Source organism: Acanthochromis polyacanthus, chromosome 7 (genome assembly GCF_021347895.1).
Source record: "Acanthochromis polyacanthus isolate Apoly-LR-REF ecotype Palm Island chromosome 7, KAUST_Apoly_ChrSc, whole genome shotgun sequence".
Lineage (NCBI taxonomy): Eukaryota > Metazoa > Chordata > Actinopteri > Pomacentridae > Acanthochromis > Acanthochromis polyacanthus.
This window is the reverse complement of record NC_067119.1, coordinates 7922386-7939992: the sequence shown is the minus strand read 5'-3', so window position 1 is coordinate 7939992 and position 17607 is coordinate 7922386. Positions and strand designations below refer to the sequence as shown.

General features: G+C 39.5%; 1 protein-coding gene and 1 long non-coding RNA gene across 4 annotated transcripts in view; one reads left to right on the top strand and one right to left on the bottom strand.

The window, feature by feature from the left end:
* Positions 1–17607, bottom strand: part of col27a1b (collagen, type XXVII, alpha 1b) — a 92025-nt gene that overhangs the window by 8457 nt on the left and 65961 nt on the right. For both annotated transcript variants that reach the window (XM_022197257.2, XM_051950948.1), the window contains exons 33-51: positions 17009–17062; positions 16869–16922; positions 14777–14830; positions 14454–14507; positions 8090–8197; positions 7935–7988; positions 7569–7676; positions 7436–7489; positions 5744–5797; positions 4656–4712; positions 4508–4561; positions 4363–4416; positions 4209–4262; positions 4026–4079; positions 3818–3925; positions 3632–3739; positions 2825–2932; positions 2675–2728; positions 154–216 (exon numbers count right to left, since the gene is read on the bottom strand). In XM_022197257.2, the coding sequence (XP_022052949.2) occupies positions 154–216; positions 2675–2728; positions 2825–2932; positions 3632–3739; positions 3818–3925; positions 4026–4079; positions 4209–4262; positions 4363–4416; positions 4508–4561; positions 4656–4712; positions 5744–5797; positions 7436–7489; positions 7569–7676; positions 7935–7988; positions 8090–8197; positions 14454–14507; positions 14777–14830; positions 16869–16922; positions 17009–17062 (1308 nt within the window). The remainder of the gene's footprint in view (positions 1–153; positions 217–2674; positions 2729–2824; positions 2933–3631; positions 3740–3817; positions 3926–4025; positions 4080–4208; positions 4263–4362; positions 4417–4507; positions 4562–4655; positions 4713–5743; positions 5798–7435; positions 7490–7568; positions 7677–7934; positions 7989–8089; positions 8198–14453; positions 14508–14776; positions 14831–16868; positions 16923–17008; positions 17063–17607) is intronic.
* Positions 7638–17607, top strand: part of LOC110953314 (uncharacterized) — a 29438-nt gene continuing 19468 nt past the window's right edge. Inside the window, exons 1-2 of one of the 2 annotated variants that reach the window (XR_007943270.1) lie at positions 7638–8118; positions 16880–17099. This is a non-coding gene — a long non-coding RNA (uncharacterized LOC110953314). Of the gene's footprint in view, positions 8232–16879; positions 17100–17607 lie in introns of both variants that reach the window. The other variant, XR_002595845.2, reaches the window with a different exon arrangement.

Here is a 17607-nt window from a genome sequence, read left to right as displayed (position 1 = left end):
GCATGTTAGCCACCGAGGACACATATGATGGAGCATCTGATGAAGCAGTACTTTATTTTTCATGCCAAGTGTGCAGTTTGTGAGCGCTGAGTGAACTGGCATCGGCTGAAATACTGCGCCGAGTTTCCAAAGTGCCATTAATCTTCATCTTACCATCAAGCCTCGCGGTCCTTTTGGTCCCTGGATCCCTGCTGGGCCAATGTCTCCTGGAGGTCCCTGGAAACACACACACAGATTTTTTTTTTTTTTTTAAAACAAGTGGAAAGGTAAAGGTTAAACTAATAATAAGTAATCAATGACCTTTGCTGATGGCACAAACTAGGATTTGTTACATTGACAGTTCCCGCAGTTGGGAAAGTGGAAACCAGCAGCGTAAAACACTGAAGCGGCTGCAGAGATGGCTTTAGTTGCAGTTCATTAGGTGGCAAATCTGAGAAAGCTCAGATTCCCAGTCCCATAACACATATAAATTACACACTTGTACTATGCACTGATATAGCAGTCATTTTATACTAACAAGAAATAATATGAGACCGTGAAAAGAAACCCACAACGAGAAGTGCCTTCCCTCTAAAGATGCTTTTTCTTTATCTCACTAAATGGACTGCAGCTGCAAGTTCTTCATTCTTCCAGTGCATTATATTCTAATGTGTGCATCTAACATCGCAAAAAATCGAATGGCTTCAGAAAACATGTTAAATTATGTCACTTTACGAGTGTGAACACACTTCAGGCTCACACCTCAGCCTACTCAGAATGAATATGGAGTAAAGTAAGGCTCCAAACAAATAGAATATCTTTCCCTGCAACAAAATACTGTCACTTTCATTCTATCTTTTTGTTATGATTGAATATTATTATTGATTTAACATTTATAATGTCCTGAAGAAATGTGTAATAATTAGGAATGTAATCGGTTTACAACTAAGCAACATAGAAATGTGGAAGATCCTTGCATAAAAGAAGTTAAAGTCAAATTTAGAAATATCCTCTCTCAAACATTTATCCAACTGGTTAGTGCCATATGCGATGCCAGTATAATTTACCCTAAAGTAGCTCTAAAATTGAATGGTTTGCCATAATAGAAACACAACAAAAGCACAAAACAACAAAGTCCAACCCACTTAATCACTCTTATTCAGAAAAAGACAATATTGTCAACACCATCAATACTGCATCACTGTTTGTCACCGAGCCTTTGTTTCTGCACTTCATTCCGCTGCTTCTGTGTTGGAACAACTCTTACAAACTCTGTGGAACATTAACACAAATCGCATCTGCTTCACACTCCTGTTGAACTCCCTCCGTAGGAAAACGTCCAACATCACTCTTAAGGTTTTAAATTAAAGAGTGAGGCTCTAATAAAGGCTTCTGTTTCTTCAGCTGGTTATGATCTATAGAGAAGCCATGCTGTAGGTAAAACAGACTTATGGTTGAGCTGATGTCATCCTGGGGCATGTTCCAGTAATACCTAACAGCCTTCATATCTAATCTTACCAAAGACAAGATGGTGTTATGTAACTCCTGACAATTTCAGACTTTTAAACTCTGCAAAAGTACCTCAACCAAAAGGTGAGTCAAACCCAGAAATTAATTTTGCAGTCGTTTTACTGTCTCATATTTTAAGCTTGGCCTCAGGGTTGAGGACTTTGCTTTGATTAGAAAGCTCGGTCAGGTATAACTGACCAGAATAGGAAAGCCACTAATGACTATTTTTATACCCATTAAACCATTAATCTGAACAAGTAATTTCCTAATTTTGTATAATTATGTTGTATATTGCAGCAGTCTAAAATGTTAACAAATGTTTACATATTGAAGTGCAAACTCCAACATGATAAAATAAATAAAAGAGGATTAATTCCTTAAGTCAATATAAACCCAAGTTTCTATTAAACGCCCTAACAAAGTCAAAAAGTGCAGACTGGCTAAGCAACTTCTCTTCTCCTTGTTGTGTAATTGCTGTCAGACTTTAGTTGGAGCTTCTACTTTTACAAAAATATTCACAGGGCAGCTGCTGTCTTTAAGTTTTGTATATGGTTAGTTTGTTAGGCAACATTGTAAAATCAGGGTTTTAGCAGCAGCTTAGAAGTGACGAGCTAATATGCACCCTTAATGAGCTGCAGTACATTCACTGTTTCACTGGTTTTCTATCATCTGACAACAGAAAAGAAGAAAAATAAGCAAATGAGAGCAACTTAATGGGGAATTTAATTATTAAAATACTGTACATGTGAGCACAGAGAGCCGGAGAGAAGCAAATGGATGTATAGGATCGCTGTGGTTTCTCTTCAGGTGTTAGTGTTGCTATGGTTTGCCATCGATACCCTACAAGTTTGCAAACTACATTCATCAGAATGTGCCTTATATCCCCAAAGTCTTGGGTCTTTGGAAACTTTTGCATTCAACAAAGTCAGACTCCCCAAACTAGCGATTGTCTAAAACTGAAAACTGACTGCAGCTTACCAATGGCTACAGCCAAAAAGCACTGATGTCTTGATGCAACAGCTGCAGTTACTAAAGAAAACTATTTGCTACAGTAAACTTAAGTAAGAAAAAATAATGTTTGAGCATCCATATTGCCAATTATGCCAACTTTATGTGAACTACTTGCAGCATCTCTAGACTGGAAGTCATCAGTTTTGTCCTAAATGGAAACTGCATAAGAGCTCACCTTTGGTCCAAACAGACCCAACACCCCCGGAAATCCCTGTTCACCAGAATTCCCCTGTCAAACCAAGAAAATCTTTATCAAGACTACACAATCAAAAAACGCTGGCATGTAAAGGAATTTGAGATATTGGAAGAAGAAAAAAGCACGTACCGGTTGCCCTTTAGCTCCCTGATCTCCTTGTTTTCCTGGCAATCCCATCCCGCCAACATGGCCTCTCTTCCCTGCTGGACCAGTTTGACCCGGCAGACCTCTTTCGCCCTGAAGAACACACACAAACACATGAACCTCAAATCCACCTTGTAGCCTCAAAAACAGACTCCTCGACTAACAGGCAGAGAATACGACTGCTGCTAGTTCATGATCTTTCACTCTTCACTGATCAAGTATCACTGGCAAGAATTTGCCCTAAAACTCAGCTGCAGTGGGTGGGTGCTTTTACTCATGCCAGCTGTTTAAATTTAATATACATTTATGTGTAAATCGCCAAAATACGACCAAATCAAAATGCAGCTTGTTGCCCTAAACGCAGGCAGTGAGATGAACGCTGCCTAATAAAACACATCCAACAAATAGAGCCTCTCTGTGTTTGTCACAGTCCTGCATATTTGCATTTTATATAACATTGGCATGGCCACGTAAAGACTGTGCCAACTCATTAATAATTCGCCACACTAACTTCACAAAACTGACAGGAGGTCTTGTGAGAGATGTTATAAAGACTTTATGCAGAGTTTGGCCTTTGAAATTAGAAAGGCTCCCAACATAAAGGCAGCATTACAGTACCAAGGGAGTCAGTTCCAGCAGATTGAACCTCTTTGGCAATTACCAACGATATCAGCAATAAAGTTGCCTGCATTGTTATCTGTAAAAATTCTCACGCTATAACTTAACGTTACTGAGGAAGTTCTTTGATTCTTAGGAAGTACAATGAAGGAAAAACTGCCCCGTCATGCTTACCTTCGGACCAAAGGAGCCTTGACTTCCAGGAAGCCCCGTCACACCGTTTTTACCCTGGTGCCCAGGTTTTCCAAGTAAACCTAATTCTCCGTCGTCTCCTTGCTCCCCCTAATAATAGAAGACAACCAATGAGCTATAAGTTTATTATTAACACATTAAAATATGCACCATTGCTAGTATCTTCACCTTGACTCCTTTGCTTCCATCTTTACCGGGTAAACCGTCCATTCCAGGTGGACCCTCGAGTCCTTCCCTGCCCACGACTCCACGTGGCCCTGGAGGACCCTCTGGACCCTTGAATAGACAATTAACGCCAATATTTGATTTGGTTTTAAAAGTAACCTGACTGTGAATCACTTATTCAGTAGTAAGACAAGAAATCTATCCAACTCACTGGTGGTCCTTTAGTTCCAGATGCACCTGTTGGCCCTGACTTTCCTTTCTGACCCTGAAGCATAAAGAGTTCATGTTCCACAGTTCTGACACGGCGACACGACAGAAAATACATTCCAGTAATACACACATGAAGAAATTCTTATACATAAAGATCTGTGCAACTGTTTATTCATGTCCTTACTTGATCACCTTTGGATCCTTTCAGCCCGGGTTGTCCCTTTGGCCCAGGATGTCCCTGAAAAGATCGTTCAGATTTAATTTGAAGATTTTTGTATGGAACTCTGCATTTATGCAGCCGAGTTTTACATTTCAGGAGATAGAAATGAGATGCTTACAGGAAGCCCGGGGGCACCAGCTTCACCTCTGGCTCCATCCACACCTATTTGACCCTGAAAAATGTAAGTTTCTGCATTTCAGCATCACTTTAACTCAATTCAAGCTACAACTAATGTGAAAACAGGAACTTTTTTCCACACTTACAATGTATCCGGGGTCGCCTGGTTCTCCTCTCTCTCCTCGGTCTCCAGGTGGACCCTGGGTTCATGTGGGAACGCGATAATGAAACAAACAATCCATAACAATGCCAACAAACATCTCATGAAAACACTAGCACATGTAAGAAACTCACTCTGTCACCTTGGGGACCCTGAGGACCTTCAACCTTGCCGTCGTCTCCCTGTTCACCCTAAAACAGGTGGCGCAGAAACAGACAACAACAATCAATGAAATTTCCCTCAAATTCAATGGTCTGTGCAGAATCAATGCATGTTTTGTTGGGAACACATGGCCCGCTCTCTTTATATGAATGGCAAATCATTACATGCGCAATTACCCGCAATGATCCATCTCACATAAACGGAGCCGGTTTGTTCAGGGTCTTTATGGGATTCATTAAACAATGGCCACGGATGTGCGTGTAATTCTGTTAGTTATGTGTTGCACATGTGTGAAATGAAATAAACGAGCAGCCGCAACATGTAAATCTAAAGGTAGAAAAAAATAATAATTAGCGATGGCCAGGAGCCAAGGAAAACTAACAATTGCCTGGATGAAAAACAATGTGCTGCGGCATTAGTGATTAAAGCAAAACTGTGATACAGATCCGTGCTTATCTGCAGCATGTTTCAGCGCCTGCTTCTTTTTCAATTGACAGTCATAAATTTTGCAATGACCCGTGTGATGGCATGATATTGATTTAACTGGAGAGCGAGCACAACCATTATATCGAGGATATTGGCGAGAAGAGAAAATAACAAATGCCCACATCCAGATGGCTTCTGCCCAGGGACTAAAAAAAATGCAAATTAGTCCCTCTCTCTAAAACTCCGGTGCAGTCTGTGTGTTATATTGTGTGCTGCTCCTGTCAAATAAACACAAATTATGCAGCTAATCTCTCCAAAATCATGAGCAGAAGTGTCCAGGTGCTCGGCTAATTGCATACGTTTGATGGCACTGGCTTAATTGGGTGTGTCCTGGTTCAAATCATTGATCAAATTAGGGATGACTTTGGGAATATTGCAAGGACAACAAGACAGACAAAAGAAGCGCTAATTAGGGACACAACTGAAGTCGTCAAGAAAATAACTGACCATGCACTCTAAGACAATGTGCTACATGGCAGTTTTACATTGTTATGTAACTGTTACCCAGAGCTCATTAGACATGATCAAAGTGCACATGGCTATTAGGGACGGCAAGTAACAGTGTTGAATGTACCTTTTCACCTTTTGGCCCCGGAGGTCCCAGTGGGCCCTGTGGTCCCGTGTGACCCTGTGACAAGAAAAAGACTGAATCTCATTTCAGGCTTCATTCAACTTCACTGTAATGAGCAGAAGAACACGGAAGTAGAGGGAAACAGTGTCGTCAATCATCGCTTCATCTTCTTTTATCAAAGAAAATAAATTTTAAAATGCATCAGTCAAGCTCTGGTTATATTGTACGTGTCAACAATCTCATTACGCTGCCGTCTCGAATCTGCGACAATCAATTTCTTCCTTCGACTATTAACCTTCTTAAATTTCCCGGTAGGTAGGTAGGTAGGTAGGTCATCGATAATGTCAGAAGCAGACCAGAAATACTGTGGTTTTCACATTTTTTTGTATACGAAATTTTAAAAACCCCATAAAGTTTTGCCATTTCACCTCCACCTTTTTAGTAGGAAATGTAAAGTGATTTATTTTTTATTGGTATGTTACATAGAAGAGAGCTACATTTAGCTGGCTCATCCACAGACCTTGGTTTCTTTTTTTTGCTGTTCAATTTTTTATCTGCTTTGAGAGATGCGTCTTTGTTTGGCCTCCAACATAACAAAGTTGTCTTAGTGCACTCGGCTGCTTTTTTTCCCTACAGTAGTCAGCTTTGGACCAAAATATATATATATATATTGCATGAAGTTTTACAAAAATACATAATGCCAATGCCATTAATTGTGACAGGAAGCCATATTTTAGCCTGGTTTATATGTTTAAAAGGTAAAGAATCAAGAGAAATCAAAGTTGGCTGGAGGCTCTGTATGAGGCAGAATAGTTGATGTGGAAGGAAGAGTGATTTATCCTGCACTCTGTTAAAAATGAGGTTAACCAAAACAACACAAGGAGTTGTGAACACATCTGACTGCAAGAGGGGATTCCCAAAACTAGAGTGAAATGGAAGCATAACTCCAGTAATGAAACAAAAGCCTGTGATTCATTAGCATTAGAGCGAGTCTGTCTCAAATGGATTTAAAATGTCATCACTTCCTTGTTCTGTCCTATTACATATTTGTGTAAAATGCTGCCAAAATTAAGTGTAGGAGCTCTTGATATGTGTGCAAAAACCTGTGACCCTTAAGCCACAGTGGCCTTTAACCACCAAAATCTAATTGGATTCAGTCGGAGTACACGTTCTTGCCGTCTGGTTCTTAATAACAACATGGACTTGAGGCCATGGCGATCTTGACCTTTGGCCTCCGAAATCTAATCAGTTAATTGTTGAGTCCAAGTGAACGTTGGGGCCGAATTTGAAGCAATTCCCTTCAGGCGTTCAGGAGATATCAAATTCAGAACGAACTGATGGACAACCCGAAATGTAAAGCCTCTGATTGTGACTGTTGCAGGCACAGAATCATAATAAGAACATAACATCTACCAGGAAAACGCAACAGTGTCAATCAATAATATGAAATGAGAAACCAAAGAACAAAAATATCTACCTGCTAATGAGGCATCTCACATTACACTGGGGTGAATAGAGCTCCAGAAATAGAACGTTTCCTTTAGAGGCTTAAAAATAGTAATTGCCTCTGTTTTTAATATTCACAAATAGCCATCAACCTGAAGAGGAGACATTCGCTTAGTTTCAAAAGCGCTATAAGTCCCTCACTTTTAATAACATCCCGCAATTAAATGCTTGAAACGAAGAAGTGCTTACCTCGTAACCTGATATGCCTGGATCTCCTTGTTGGCCCATTCTTCCCGGAGCACCCTGGGGAAATATATATATATTCAGCCCATATATACTAGAGCTAATTAAGTCCTTCAATCCCTTTGTGGGTAAAACTCACCACCGGTCCAATGGTGCCTCTCGCCCCCTTCTGCCCGACAAACCCCGGCTCTCCCCGATCTCCGATTGGCCCCGTCTCACCCAGGTGACCCTGCTGACCTTTGGTGCCCTGGAGAAAAGCCCGTCAATGAGCAGGTATGCACTGAACACACAAACACTTCTGCAGCTAGTTTGACAATTCAAACATCTCATGCCGAAGACTCTATTTGACAAGCGTCCTCCGACATGGCGCTTATGGAGGTTGCTGACCTCGCTGTTTGTTTACTACTGCAGCAGAGAACTATTTAACTCCCAGCACAAGAGAGCAAATTGACAGACATCCAGGAATGAAAGGTGTATTTAGCTGCAAGCGAATGAACTGACAAACCTTTTCTCCCGGCTTTCCTCTTTCCCCAATTTCGCCAGGTTTACCCTCCTGACCCTGGTAAAAAGAAAAATCGAACAGGGCTGTAAGCGGACCAAAGGAGCTGTCTTTTTTCTTGGCACCGAATGAAATTTGGAGCTCCTCCTGAGACAACTCACCCTCACCCCCACCAGTCCGGGAGGCCCAGGTAGTCCTTCCTTTCCTTTCAGGCCAATTTCACCCCTGTCTCCTGTAGCGCCCTCTGGACCAGCATCCCCCTTCTCACCCTGGGAAGAGCAGTGCAAGTCCAATAGAAGACAGGTGAGCTAGGATAAACTGGGCTTTTATTATTTCGATTATTATCAGGAGCAACCACAGTGAAGAGTCTGGCCTGTTGTAGCTTGAATAAAATATATAGACTTGAAAAATCCTTATTTATATCCAACAAAAACTTTTAACGAGTCAGACGTGAATTGAACTGCTTTTAACCCTCATGCACCCATGAGGACATGTTTGATTTTTAGATCATTTTGGCTGTGTTTATGCTTTTGGCATAAAATTAGGCAAAGGCGTGCATTTCAGGGGGAATTTAGAAATTTTAACCTCAGCCCCAATAATACATTAATAATACACTGCAGCATTTCCATTGGCCTTCAGAGCTCTATAATGGAGCAGGAAGCGACAAAACAAATAAAGCTTGTATTTGCTCTATGGGCCAAATATGACAGAATGACAACAATCTAGTGTAAAACAGTAAAAATGCTCCAGAATGAAAGCTTAATGACATAGAATGCATGATTTCTTACTCTAATGATGGAGGGATCAAAAATAGAAGCTATAATGGGTTTCAGTGAGGATATTTTTGTCCTTAAGATCCTGAGTGTCACTTCTTTTTAAAATGTTAGACTGCAGCATCTTAATCAGTGTTGGTGAGACACATCCTCGCCTGTAATAATCCAAAAAGAAATTTCCCTTAGCACTTATTTTGTAGAAAATAACACATTTTTTTCATGAAAAAAAAACAGCAATGACATATTGCAAACAAAAAAATGGAATTGAAAGGGTTAAAAACCTAAAAATGAATGAATATTTCACAATTATTGTCAAGGCAAAAGAGATAAATGATTGAAAGTGAAAATAATATTAATGTATAGTGTTTTTTTTTTTTTTTTTAGCATTTTTTACCTTAAGGATCTCAGTGTAACTTTTTAAAATTGGTGCCAAAGGGTTAATAAATTAAATAAACAAATGAAAGATATGTCTTTGCTATTGATATTTCCAGTTATGAAATGAATAAATAATTGTTGCATTACATTATTTGGGATTATATCTACCAATCTGAGCAATTTGACTCAAAGGATTCTTGCAGGTTGTACATAAAATCTTCAAATATTTTCAGCATTCACCCTCACAAAGGCACCCAGACAGGGAAGATACAAAGTGCCTCTACAGAAATATTCTTGTGTTTAGCCAAAAAAACACAATAGGAAGACTAATTCCTAAGCAAAGACGAAATAAGAAAACGAGAATGTCACTTTGACTTGAAATGTTCAAGCTGTATATTCTCCCAGAGCATCGGGTGGTAAAAATGGGGTTTGAGATGTCATCAGAAACTATCACAAGAACTTCAGTTTTGTTGCGGTTTTGCTGAAATAAATTGTTCACTGACTTACTCTTCACAGCAGGCAGTTTTCTAAGAAAGTCGGCCTTAAAGTACTCTTTAAAAAATAAGGCACTGCAAAGCCCCTCTTAAGATGTATCACCAAAACAACTGCGCAAGTTAAGCAAATAGACCGCAAGAGTGAAGCGAGAAATGAGCCATGAGGAACAACACAGGAAGACAGGAACATTAAGCGTGCTCTTAAATCTGAGGGAACAGAGGACTCGTCGTCAGCACACATGAAAATATCATTTCAGACGCTATACGGTGGGAGAAGGCCGTATTTAGTGATGATAGACGTCTCCAGAGTGTTCTTTTAAAATTATATGTTTTCTCAATTTCTTTGTTCGGCTCAATCTTTTTGTTTATACCGGGTTATCAAAATGCTATTATTACACCCATCAGGCCCACCATTACGCAGAAATCTACAAAAACCTGACACAAACAGCTAAGTGTAAGAAAAACATACACACTACCATTCAAAACAATCACTGGGTCACTTAGAAATGTCCTTATTTTTGAAAGAAAAGCGATTTTTTTTTTCCAATGAAGATGCATTAAATGAATCAGAAATCCAGTCTAGACATTGTTAATGTGGTAAATGACTATTCTAACTGGAAACGGATGATTTTTAATGGAGTATCTCCATAGGGGTACAGAGGAACATTTCCATCAACCATCACTCCTGTGTTCTAATGCTACATTGTGTTAGCTAATGGTGTTGAAAGGCTCATTGATGATTAGAAAACCCTTGTGCAGTTATGTTAGCACATGGATAAAAGTGAGTTTTCATGGAATCCATGGAATGAACACATGACATTGCCTGGGTGATCCCAAACTTTTAAACAGTAGGTTACATGGATGATGTTTTTACTAGTTTCTCATCAAATAGGGAATCATGTAGCCAGTCTACTGTCTAAACTAAACCAATTACAAATTATGTAAATGTAAACAGGAGTTCTCTCAATAGTGTCCATGCAGAAGAAGCCTCTGGAAGCACTTGATTCAAAAAAGAATTGGGTGCTGGTTTAAAGTTCCCATGTAGTGCCCTTTTTCTGCAAAATAGTTAGTCTTGCATGTCCAGAGAATGTTTCTTTTCATTTTTCAGCTCAAAACACTTCAAAGATAGTTCATTTCAGCATGATTGTGTAACCTCTGATTTTAGTCCAGTTAGTCTTTAAGGATAGGCTAAAAACCCAGCTTTTCACTGAACACCTTTGCACTTGACAGACTACTTATAGGCACCATGGTCCTATTATCACACTTGAACTTGTTCTATGGCTCTTATCCAGGTTGATTTCTCCTGAATAGATCCTTGCTTGCTTGTGTTGTATCTACTCTTAGATGTACGTTGCCTTGGATAAAAGCATCTGCTAAATGAAATTGTAGAATTATAGAACTGACCACAAGCCGAGCCGCGCTAGACAACCCACGGCAACGAATTTAATTCTCTGCCAGGGTTGGTCTAGTTACCCTCCATAAGGCTCGAGGCTGGATTCTCCTAAAACTGGCGGGACCAATCACCATGAAGTGTAGAGTCAGAAGGCGGGCGTAACTAAGTGACGACAGAGGCGTGACGATTCTGACAGAAACAACCAGCTCACAATAAACAGTTATCTTTCGACTCGGCTTTGGCCACAGCCCTTAAAGATTTGAAGCTAAAATTCAACTTGAAAGATAAACAAAGGACGGCATTTAAGTGTTTCATTGAGAAGAAAGACGTATTTGGACTTATGCCGACGGGATATGGCAAATCCTTAATATACCAGTTGGCTCTGCGGCTCCGCTGGTTGGGAAACTAATGGGACTTAGCCACAATCCGCCGGTGCTCTCGGAACCCTATGCTCGGCCTATTCGTTGCGTTGATTGGTTGTATACCTACCCAATTGCTGCAGAGGGATTTGATAGACAACCTTTTAGCCCGCCTCCCTCCCTGTCGAGCTTCCCTAGACCCTTGTGCCGTCAGAAACATGGGTATAGCATGGCTAGGCTAACTGACCACAGCAGCCGACATAGAATGACCGTGTAAAATGAAGACTATATATCCCTTCCATATTCCTCACTGAGCAATTTAACATGCTAATATCACCAAAATCGCCGCACGGATGTTATTTTTAGTTTGGAAATGACTCTAAAGTGACTGCTGGGTTAACTGCTGGATTAACATGTAGTCGTAAATGGTTGCAATTCAGCCACTATTTCATGCTCGTTCTGCTGTCTGAGAACAGAAACAGCAAAATAAGTTAACTGAAACAGCTTTCTTGGGAATTCAGCAGTATTGAAATGCAATATCTGTGAGCACAGAGAGCAGGAGAGAAGCAAACGGATGTAACTGAGCTGCACTGAAACACAATAGGTGACATTAAAATACAGTAATTACTTATTTTTTAATTGTTTAAATCTGTGTTTAAGCTTCCACCATCTCTGAATGTCCCTCTGCTTTACAATTTCCACAGAGGTCTAACCTGTGGGCATACAATTAAAGCTAATGGAAAGGTTAGCCACATTAACTGCACAACATGCTAACACGCAGGATTGTTCTATTTTCGAGGTGACACTGCTATCAATAGAGGAAGCAGTCGACCGAATCACCTGTTCCTCTGATGCTAGCAGTGCATGGAGACTCTTGTGTTCACCCTTGTAGCAAACAGCAGAACATTTAATGTGTTTAGAGTTAGCACAAGCAGCTCTAGAAAGTAAATAAACCTGCAGAGCTGTGAGGCAGGTTTCAAATCTTCTGCTCAATGACTATTGGGTCTTCTACACAGAAACTGAATAAAGCTCCTAAAGCTGGAGGGGACACTAGAGAAATGATAGTAGTGAGTATCTTCACATACTCACAGCTTCTATTTTACAACTCCTTGTTTTTTAGACACAGAAAGCTAACTAAAAATGGATTTCCTCCATATGGGGCCTTTAAAGAATGAAGCAAGAAGGTTGTCAAAGGGAAATATACTGTGACATCCTGAGCTCATTTAGTTCTTTGAGAATTTAAGTTCATAAGCACGGTTCATTTCCCTAAGTCTGAGACCAGGCTGTACATGATTCAAATGTAGACGATAAATGTGATACCACACTGGAAAAAATGCCCCTCTTAAAACAAGGGGGAAAAAAAACTTATTTCAAGGAACTTTTACCTTGAAATAAGTGAAAAAAAATCTGCCAATAGAACAAGTGAAAATGGCTTGGTAAAATTTCTTGAAATAAGATATGATATTTAGAATATTGAGAGCTTAAAATCAGCTGGGAAAACTTATTTGAAGCTAAATTTTACCAGGATTGTCAAGCTTAGGTTAAAATAAGTCAGATATGCTAAAAAAAAAAAAAAAAGCTCACTCAAAAATAGATTTTTGCTTTCATGTAACCTCCTAATTTGAGATGTATTAACCCTCCTGTTGTCCTCATTTACAGGCACCAAAAAATATTGTTTCCTTGTCTGAAAAAAATCCCCCCAAAGAATCAGCAAAAAAAACCCTCAAATTTCTGAAAATGTGTAAAACCTTCAGGAAGAAAATTCTTATAATTCCTAAAATTTTTATTTAAAAACTCTCCCAAATTTGGCAAAACAATTCTTGTAAATATTTTCAAAAAAAATGAGTAAAAATCTACGAAAAAAATCCTAAAAATATCTAAGGTGATTACATGTATATCAGTAAAACTTCAAAGATTTTTTTAATGTTCTTCAAGAAACATTTTTTAAACTTTTCTTTATTTACGCCAAAAAAAATTCAAAAATGTCTTTTTTTGTTTTTTCATGTCATTTGTCTGTTTTTTGTCATTTTGTGTCGCATTTTTGTTGTTTTTTTGTCTTACTTTTGTCATTTGTCTCGTGTTTTTGTTGTTTTGTTTCCCAAAAATGTTGAAAATGTGGATACCAGTAGTTTCACTGTGAACATATATTTTTTTTCACATGTTTTCAAACTTTAAGACGGGTCAGTTTGACCCTCCGGACAACACAAGGGTTAAACTTATTTCGAGTTTTCTTGTAAAATTCAACTCAAAACAAGATAATTTCAAGATTGTTTGACTGAACAAGATAGAAATGACACTTGTTAAGTGAATTTATCTTAACTCAAGGGGGATGAGACATTTTGACTAAAAATAAGACGAATAGACTTGGTAAGATTTTGAGTTTTTGCAGTGCAGGGTCCGACTGTGTGCCATGTTACTGTAATCACTCACATCTTATGCTGGTTTGTTGAATTTTCGGTTCATATTTCACTCATTAACACAACACTGTTTTTTTATTCCTTGAACAGTTACCAGCAAAACATGAAAACCCGTCCACCCGGGAGCTGCAGCGTGTCCAGGAAGCTCTCCCAGTAGTTTACCCTCTCAAATAAAATAAAACGTCCTGTACAGCGCTGAGCCCAACAGCCTCTCAGGTCGACTCTGTTCTAATCCACAGTGTTCTCTGCGTCGCACTTTGCCACCTTCTCTGAGCCAAAAGCTGTTTGTGGGTCTGTCAGCCATGCTTCCAGCAGTTTGGCTCTGGTGAATAGGCATGCTTTTAGTTCTTTTCTTTCTTTCTCCTTCTCTCTGTCACAATACTTGCCAGACAGTAGAGCTCTTAAAAATAGCCCCGCTATCTGTTTTCACTAAGCATCCACACAACACGGCTCCAACTGTACAAAGGCCAATGTCTCAAAAACAAGGCTCGACGTGCTCGAATTACAATAAGCTGCTACAGTAAATAGGAAAGTTCATCGGGTTCGCAGACACACAGCCTCGGGATGGAATTAACCAGGATTTTTGACTAGTGGCCAGAGTCTTAGTAAACATTTTTCCACTGACTGTCACAGCCTTACAACTAAAAACTTTTTTTTTAAATAAGAAAATCTTAAAATGTGAGTTCGCAGTCCGTCTTTTCTTTCCATACTTGCCTTGGCTCCGTCAGGTCCGCTCGCCCCAGCCTCCCCATCGATGCCTGGCTCCCCCTGATAGACAAATCATGAAAATATCACGGTTGGTTGCGTTTGGTTCACTGTTACAAGGACAGTAATCACAGCAACCAAAAACAGATGTGATGCGAGCCAAACATTGGCAGCGCTGTGTTTGAGCACATGTTGAAAACCAATTTACCACTTGGTTTACTTTGTGTTGCAAATGCCGAGTTCACTTTTGAACAATTTTCGGACGCTTTTCCAGAATAAATCCAGTTCACTTTGCGTCATTAAGACCTCACAGAGAGACCTGGGATACTCACTCTCTGGCCGATCAAACCCTGCTCGCCGATGCTGCCCAGTTGACCAACGGCACCCTGTTAAGTGGAAAAGCATGACAGTAGATGTTTCATGTGTATATACACCTATATATCCCACTAAGACAGATTTACCAGTGATACCTGCAATGGAAGATAACATGAGCTGAATCCTGAGTGTTAAAATGGACTTTCTGAGTAGAGAAAACACCTTTTAGAAAGCACATCAATTATATTTTGAAGTAAAAGCAACAATTTAAGCTAATTGCCGCTTTTCTCAGTTATTTGCCACAATTACAGCCAATTGTAAAACTGGAGGAGGTGCTTTCTGTTTAGCTGTTTTCAACTCACTTCTTCTCTGCTTGTGTCTATCACATATGACTCTTTTATACAGTTATACAGCTTCAGTCCCTTTATCAGTTCTATAAACTTCTAACAATGATATTTCTGGGGATTTACTGACTTCTAGGGGTCGGGCAGGCTGATCATCACATGCATTATTCAGCATTTGTTTTGATTATCACTATCATTAGTTTTTAAAAATCATTTCCAAATAAAAGGAACTTGAAAAATGTCCTACTTTGGCTCTGATGCAGCCCTAAATGGTAACAACCTATCAATACTAGAGGATATCTGTTGACAGTTTACTATTCAATTAAACATACATTCCAGGAAATCCTTGATTTTGTTTCCATGCATGTTTGTCAAGTGAAACGTCATCTCTAAATTCAGCTGTTTAATCTCCATATTTCAGGAAAGAAGTAGAGTCCTAGCCGTACTATTTATATTGGTTAAGTTCAGTAATTTGTAATACAGTAAGGTCTTAGCTACATGCCTGCATTAGTTAGGTAGCTCTCCATAATTAATAACACTGTTGGGTCACAGCTTTACTATGCATTACAATCAGGTAAAGTAGCATTTGAGATCACTTTTGTTGAGTTTTAATCAATAATATGTAAATTACTCAGGTAAAATCACCCCATAAAAAACGCCATAGGGTCTTCACCCAAATATTAAAACTTGTTGGGTTGATTTGTAGCTTCAGTCATTACCTTTTTTTCACTGGAAACTCTTTGGTGCAATGGCTGCTGTTCTAAATTTTGTACTCAAAGATTGGTTCCAAATATCGGTTATTGACGTCCTTATTTACTAATAATCTATATGGGTTTTGAAAGAAGCTACATTGATCAACCCTAGAAATTGGATTTGTAATTTATTGTGTGACCTAACCTAACCATCTTGTTAGAGGGCTCCAACTCCAGTCACTCAATTGACTCAAAATCTTGAATAGATTGTTGTACAAAAGGCTAAAGACTCTGTAAAACCTAATTTTTGATATGGAAAATCCTGATTTTTGTGTTACAATGTAAAAACATGGAGATTTTCGTGCTTTTTTTTTTTTTTTTGCATCTGGACCACTTTTGACCAGGTCTAGATCAAAAGCCAGTGAGCTGTGTGTTGGACTGATGGACATGTGTTGGATCAATATAATGTATGGACTTTTTTTTTTTTTTTTTAAATTGTGTGGAAATTGAGGGATTATGGTGGGATGGCCTAGGGGAGGTGGAGTGGGTGAATGGTGGGGTTGCATGGTTTATTCCTTTTTGCCACTCTTATGTGCGGATATACTGTTGGATAAAAGAAAATCTAATAAATTATAAGTATCAAAAAAAAGCCAGTGAGCTGAGGTGGGTTAAATCTGAGATAGATTGTCGTACAAAGGCTAAAACTCTTTAAAGCATAGTGTTTTGATTTGAAAAAAAAATATTTTTTGTGTTAAAATGTAAAAACTTAGAGATTTTATTGCTTTCTTACATCTGGACCACTTTAGACCAGATCCAGATCAAAGTCAGTAAGCTTAGGTGATCCACCTAAGGAATCCACTGCCAATATTCCAGTGCCAGACATAAGAGGACACCCATAGAGGTCCCGTGTTTATGTGACAATGATCAGAACAGGTGCAGGTGGTTTTAATGTTGTGGCTGATTGTCGTGTATTCATATAGCGTGTAGAAGAATTTCATCTGAATACCACAGGTGCGACACAGATATTGGTCAAAATTTACTGTGTAGTCTCAAGAACATATCATTCCATCTACCTTCTCTCCAGGTTCTCCAGGCAGTCCTCTGTCTCCACGCTTTCCCGGCGGCCCCTGTCAGGAATGATGACAGCCTTCATTATTCTGTACCATTGTAAAAGTCAGTGGGATTTCTTATACTGGCTGTGTGATCAACTCACCGCCGGTCCCATCTCCCCGAGTGACCCAATCGTTCCCGGTGGCCCCGCTGGTCCCTGCAGCAACAGAGCAGAGGCATCAATAAAAAAAGGGGTAAGAGCGCTTTTCTAATCTCACACAAACGCCACTGAAAGTGACAGTAAAAGGAGAAAAATGTGACGAGAAATAAGAACTGGGCAGAATGTGTGGATTTGTGAAGATAAGTTAATCTGGAGGGCTAAGAGTCTTCAAAACAGAGAGCCAAAGCTTCTGAAAGTGATGAAAACTGGCTTGCTGTTATAGAGACGCATCGAGGCTACAATAAAGCTGCCTCTACAGGAAGGAGATGGTGTAAATCAAATTGTCTCCGACTCACTCCTTCTCTGCTCGTGTCTGTGAGAGTTGTGCAGAATGGGAGAAAGAGGATTAGGCTGTCCAGGGCTTTTCATTCGGGATGTGGGTTTCCAGGAAGAACTGAGTCAAAGGAGTCAGGATGGAAAGTCAATCTATACATGCAAGGGCAGGAAGAAAGGTGCACAGCAGGTGGTGGAGAGCCACGAGTCAGTGTAGATAATGAGACTCTAGACATGCTTCCTTACAGTTCTCCAACAAATCTGAAGCA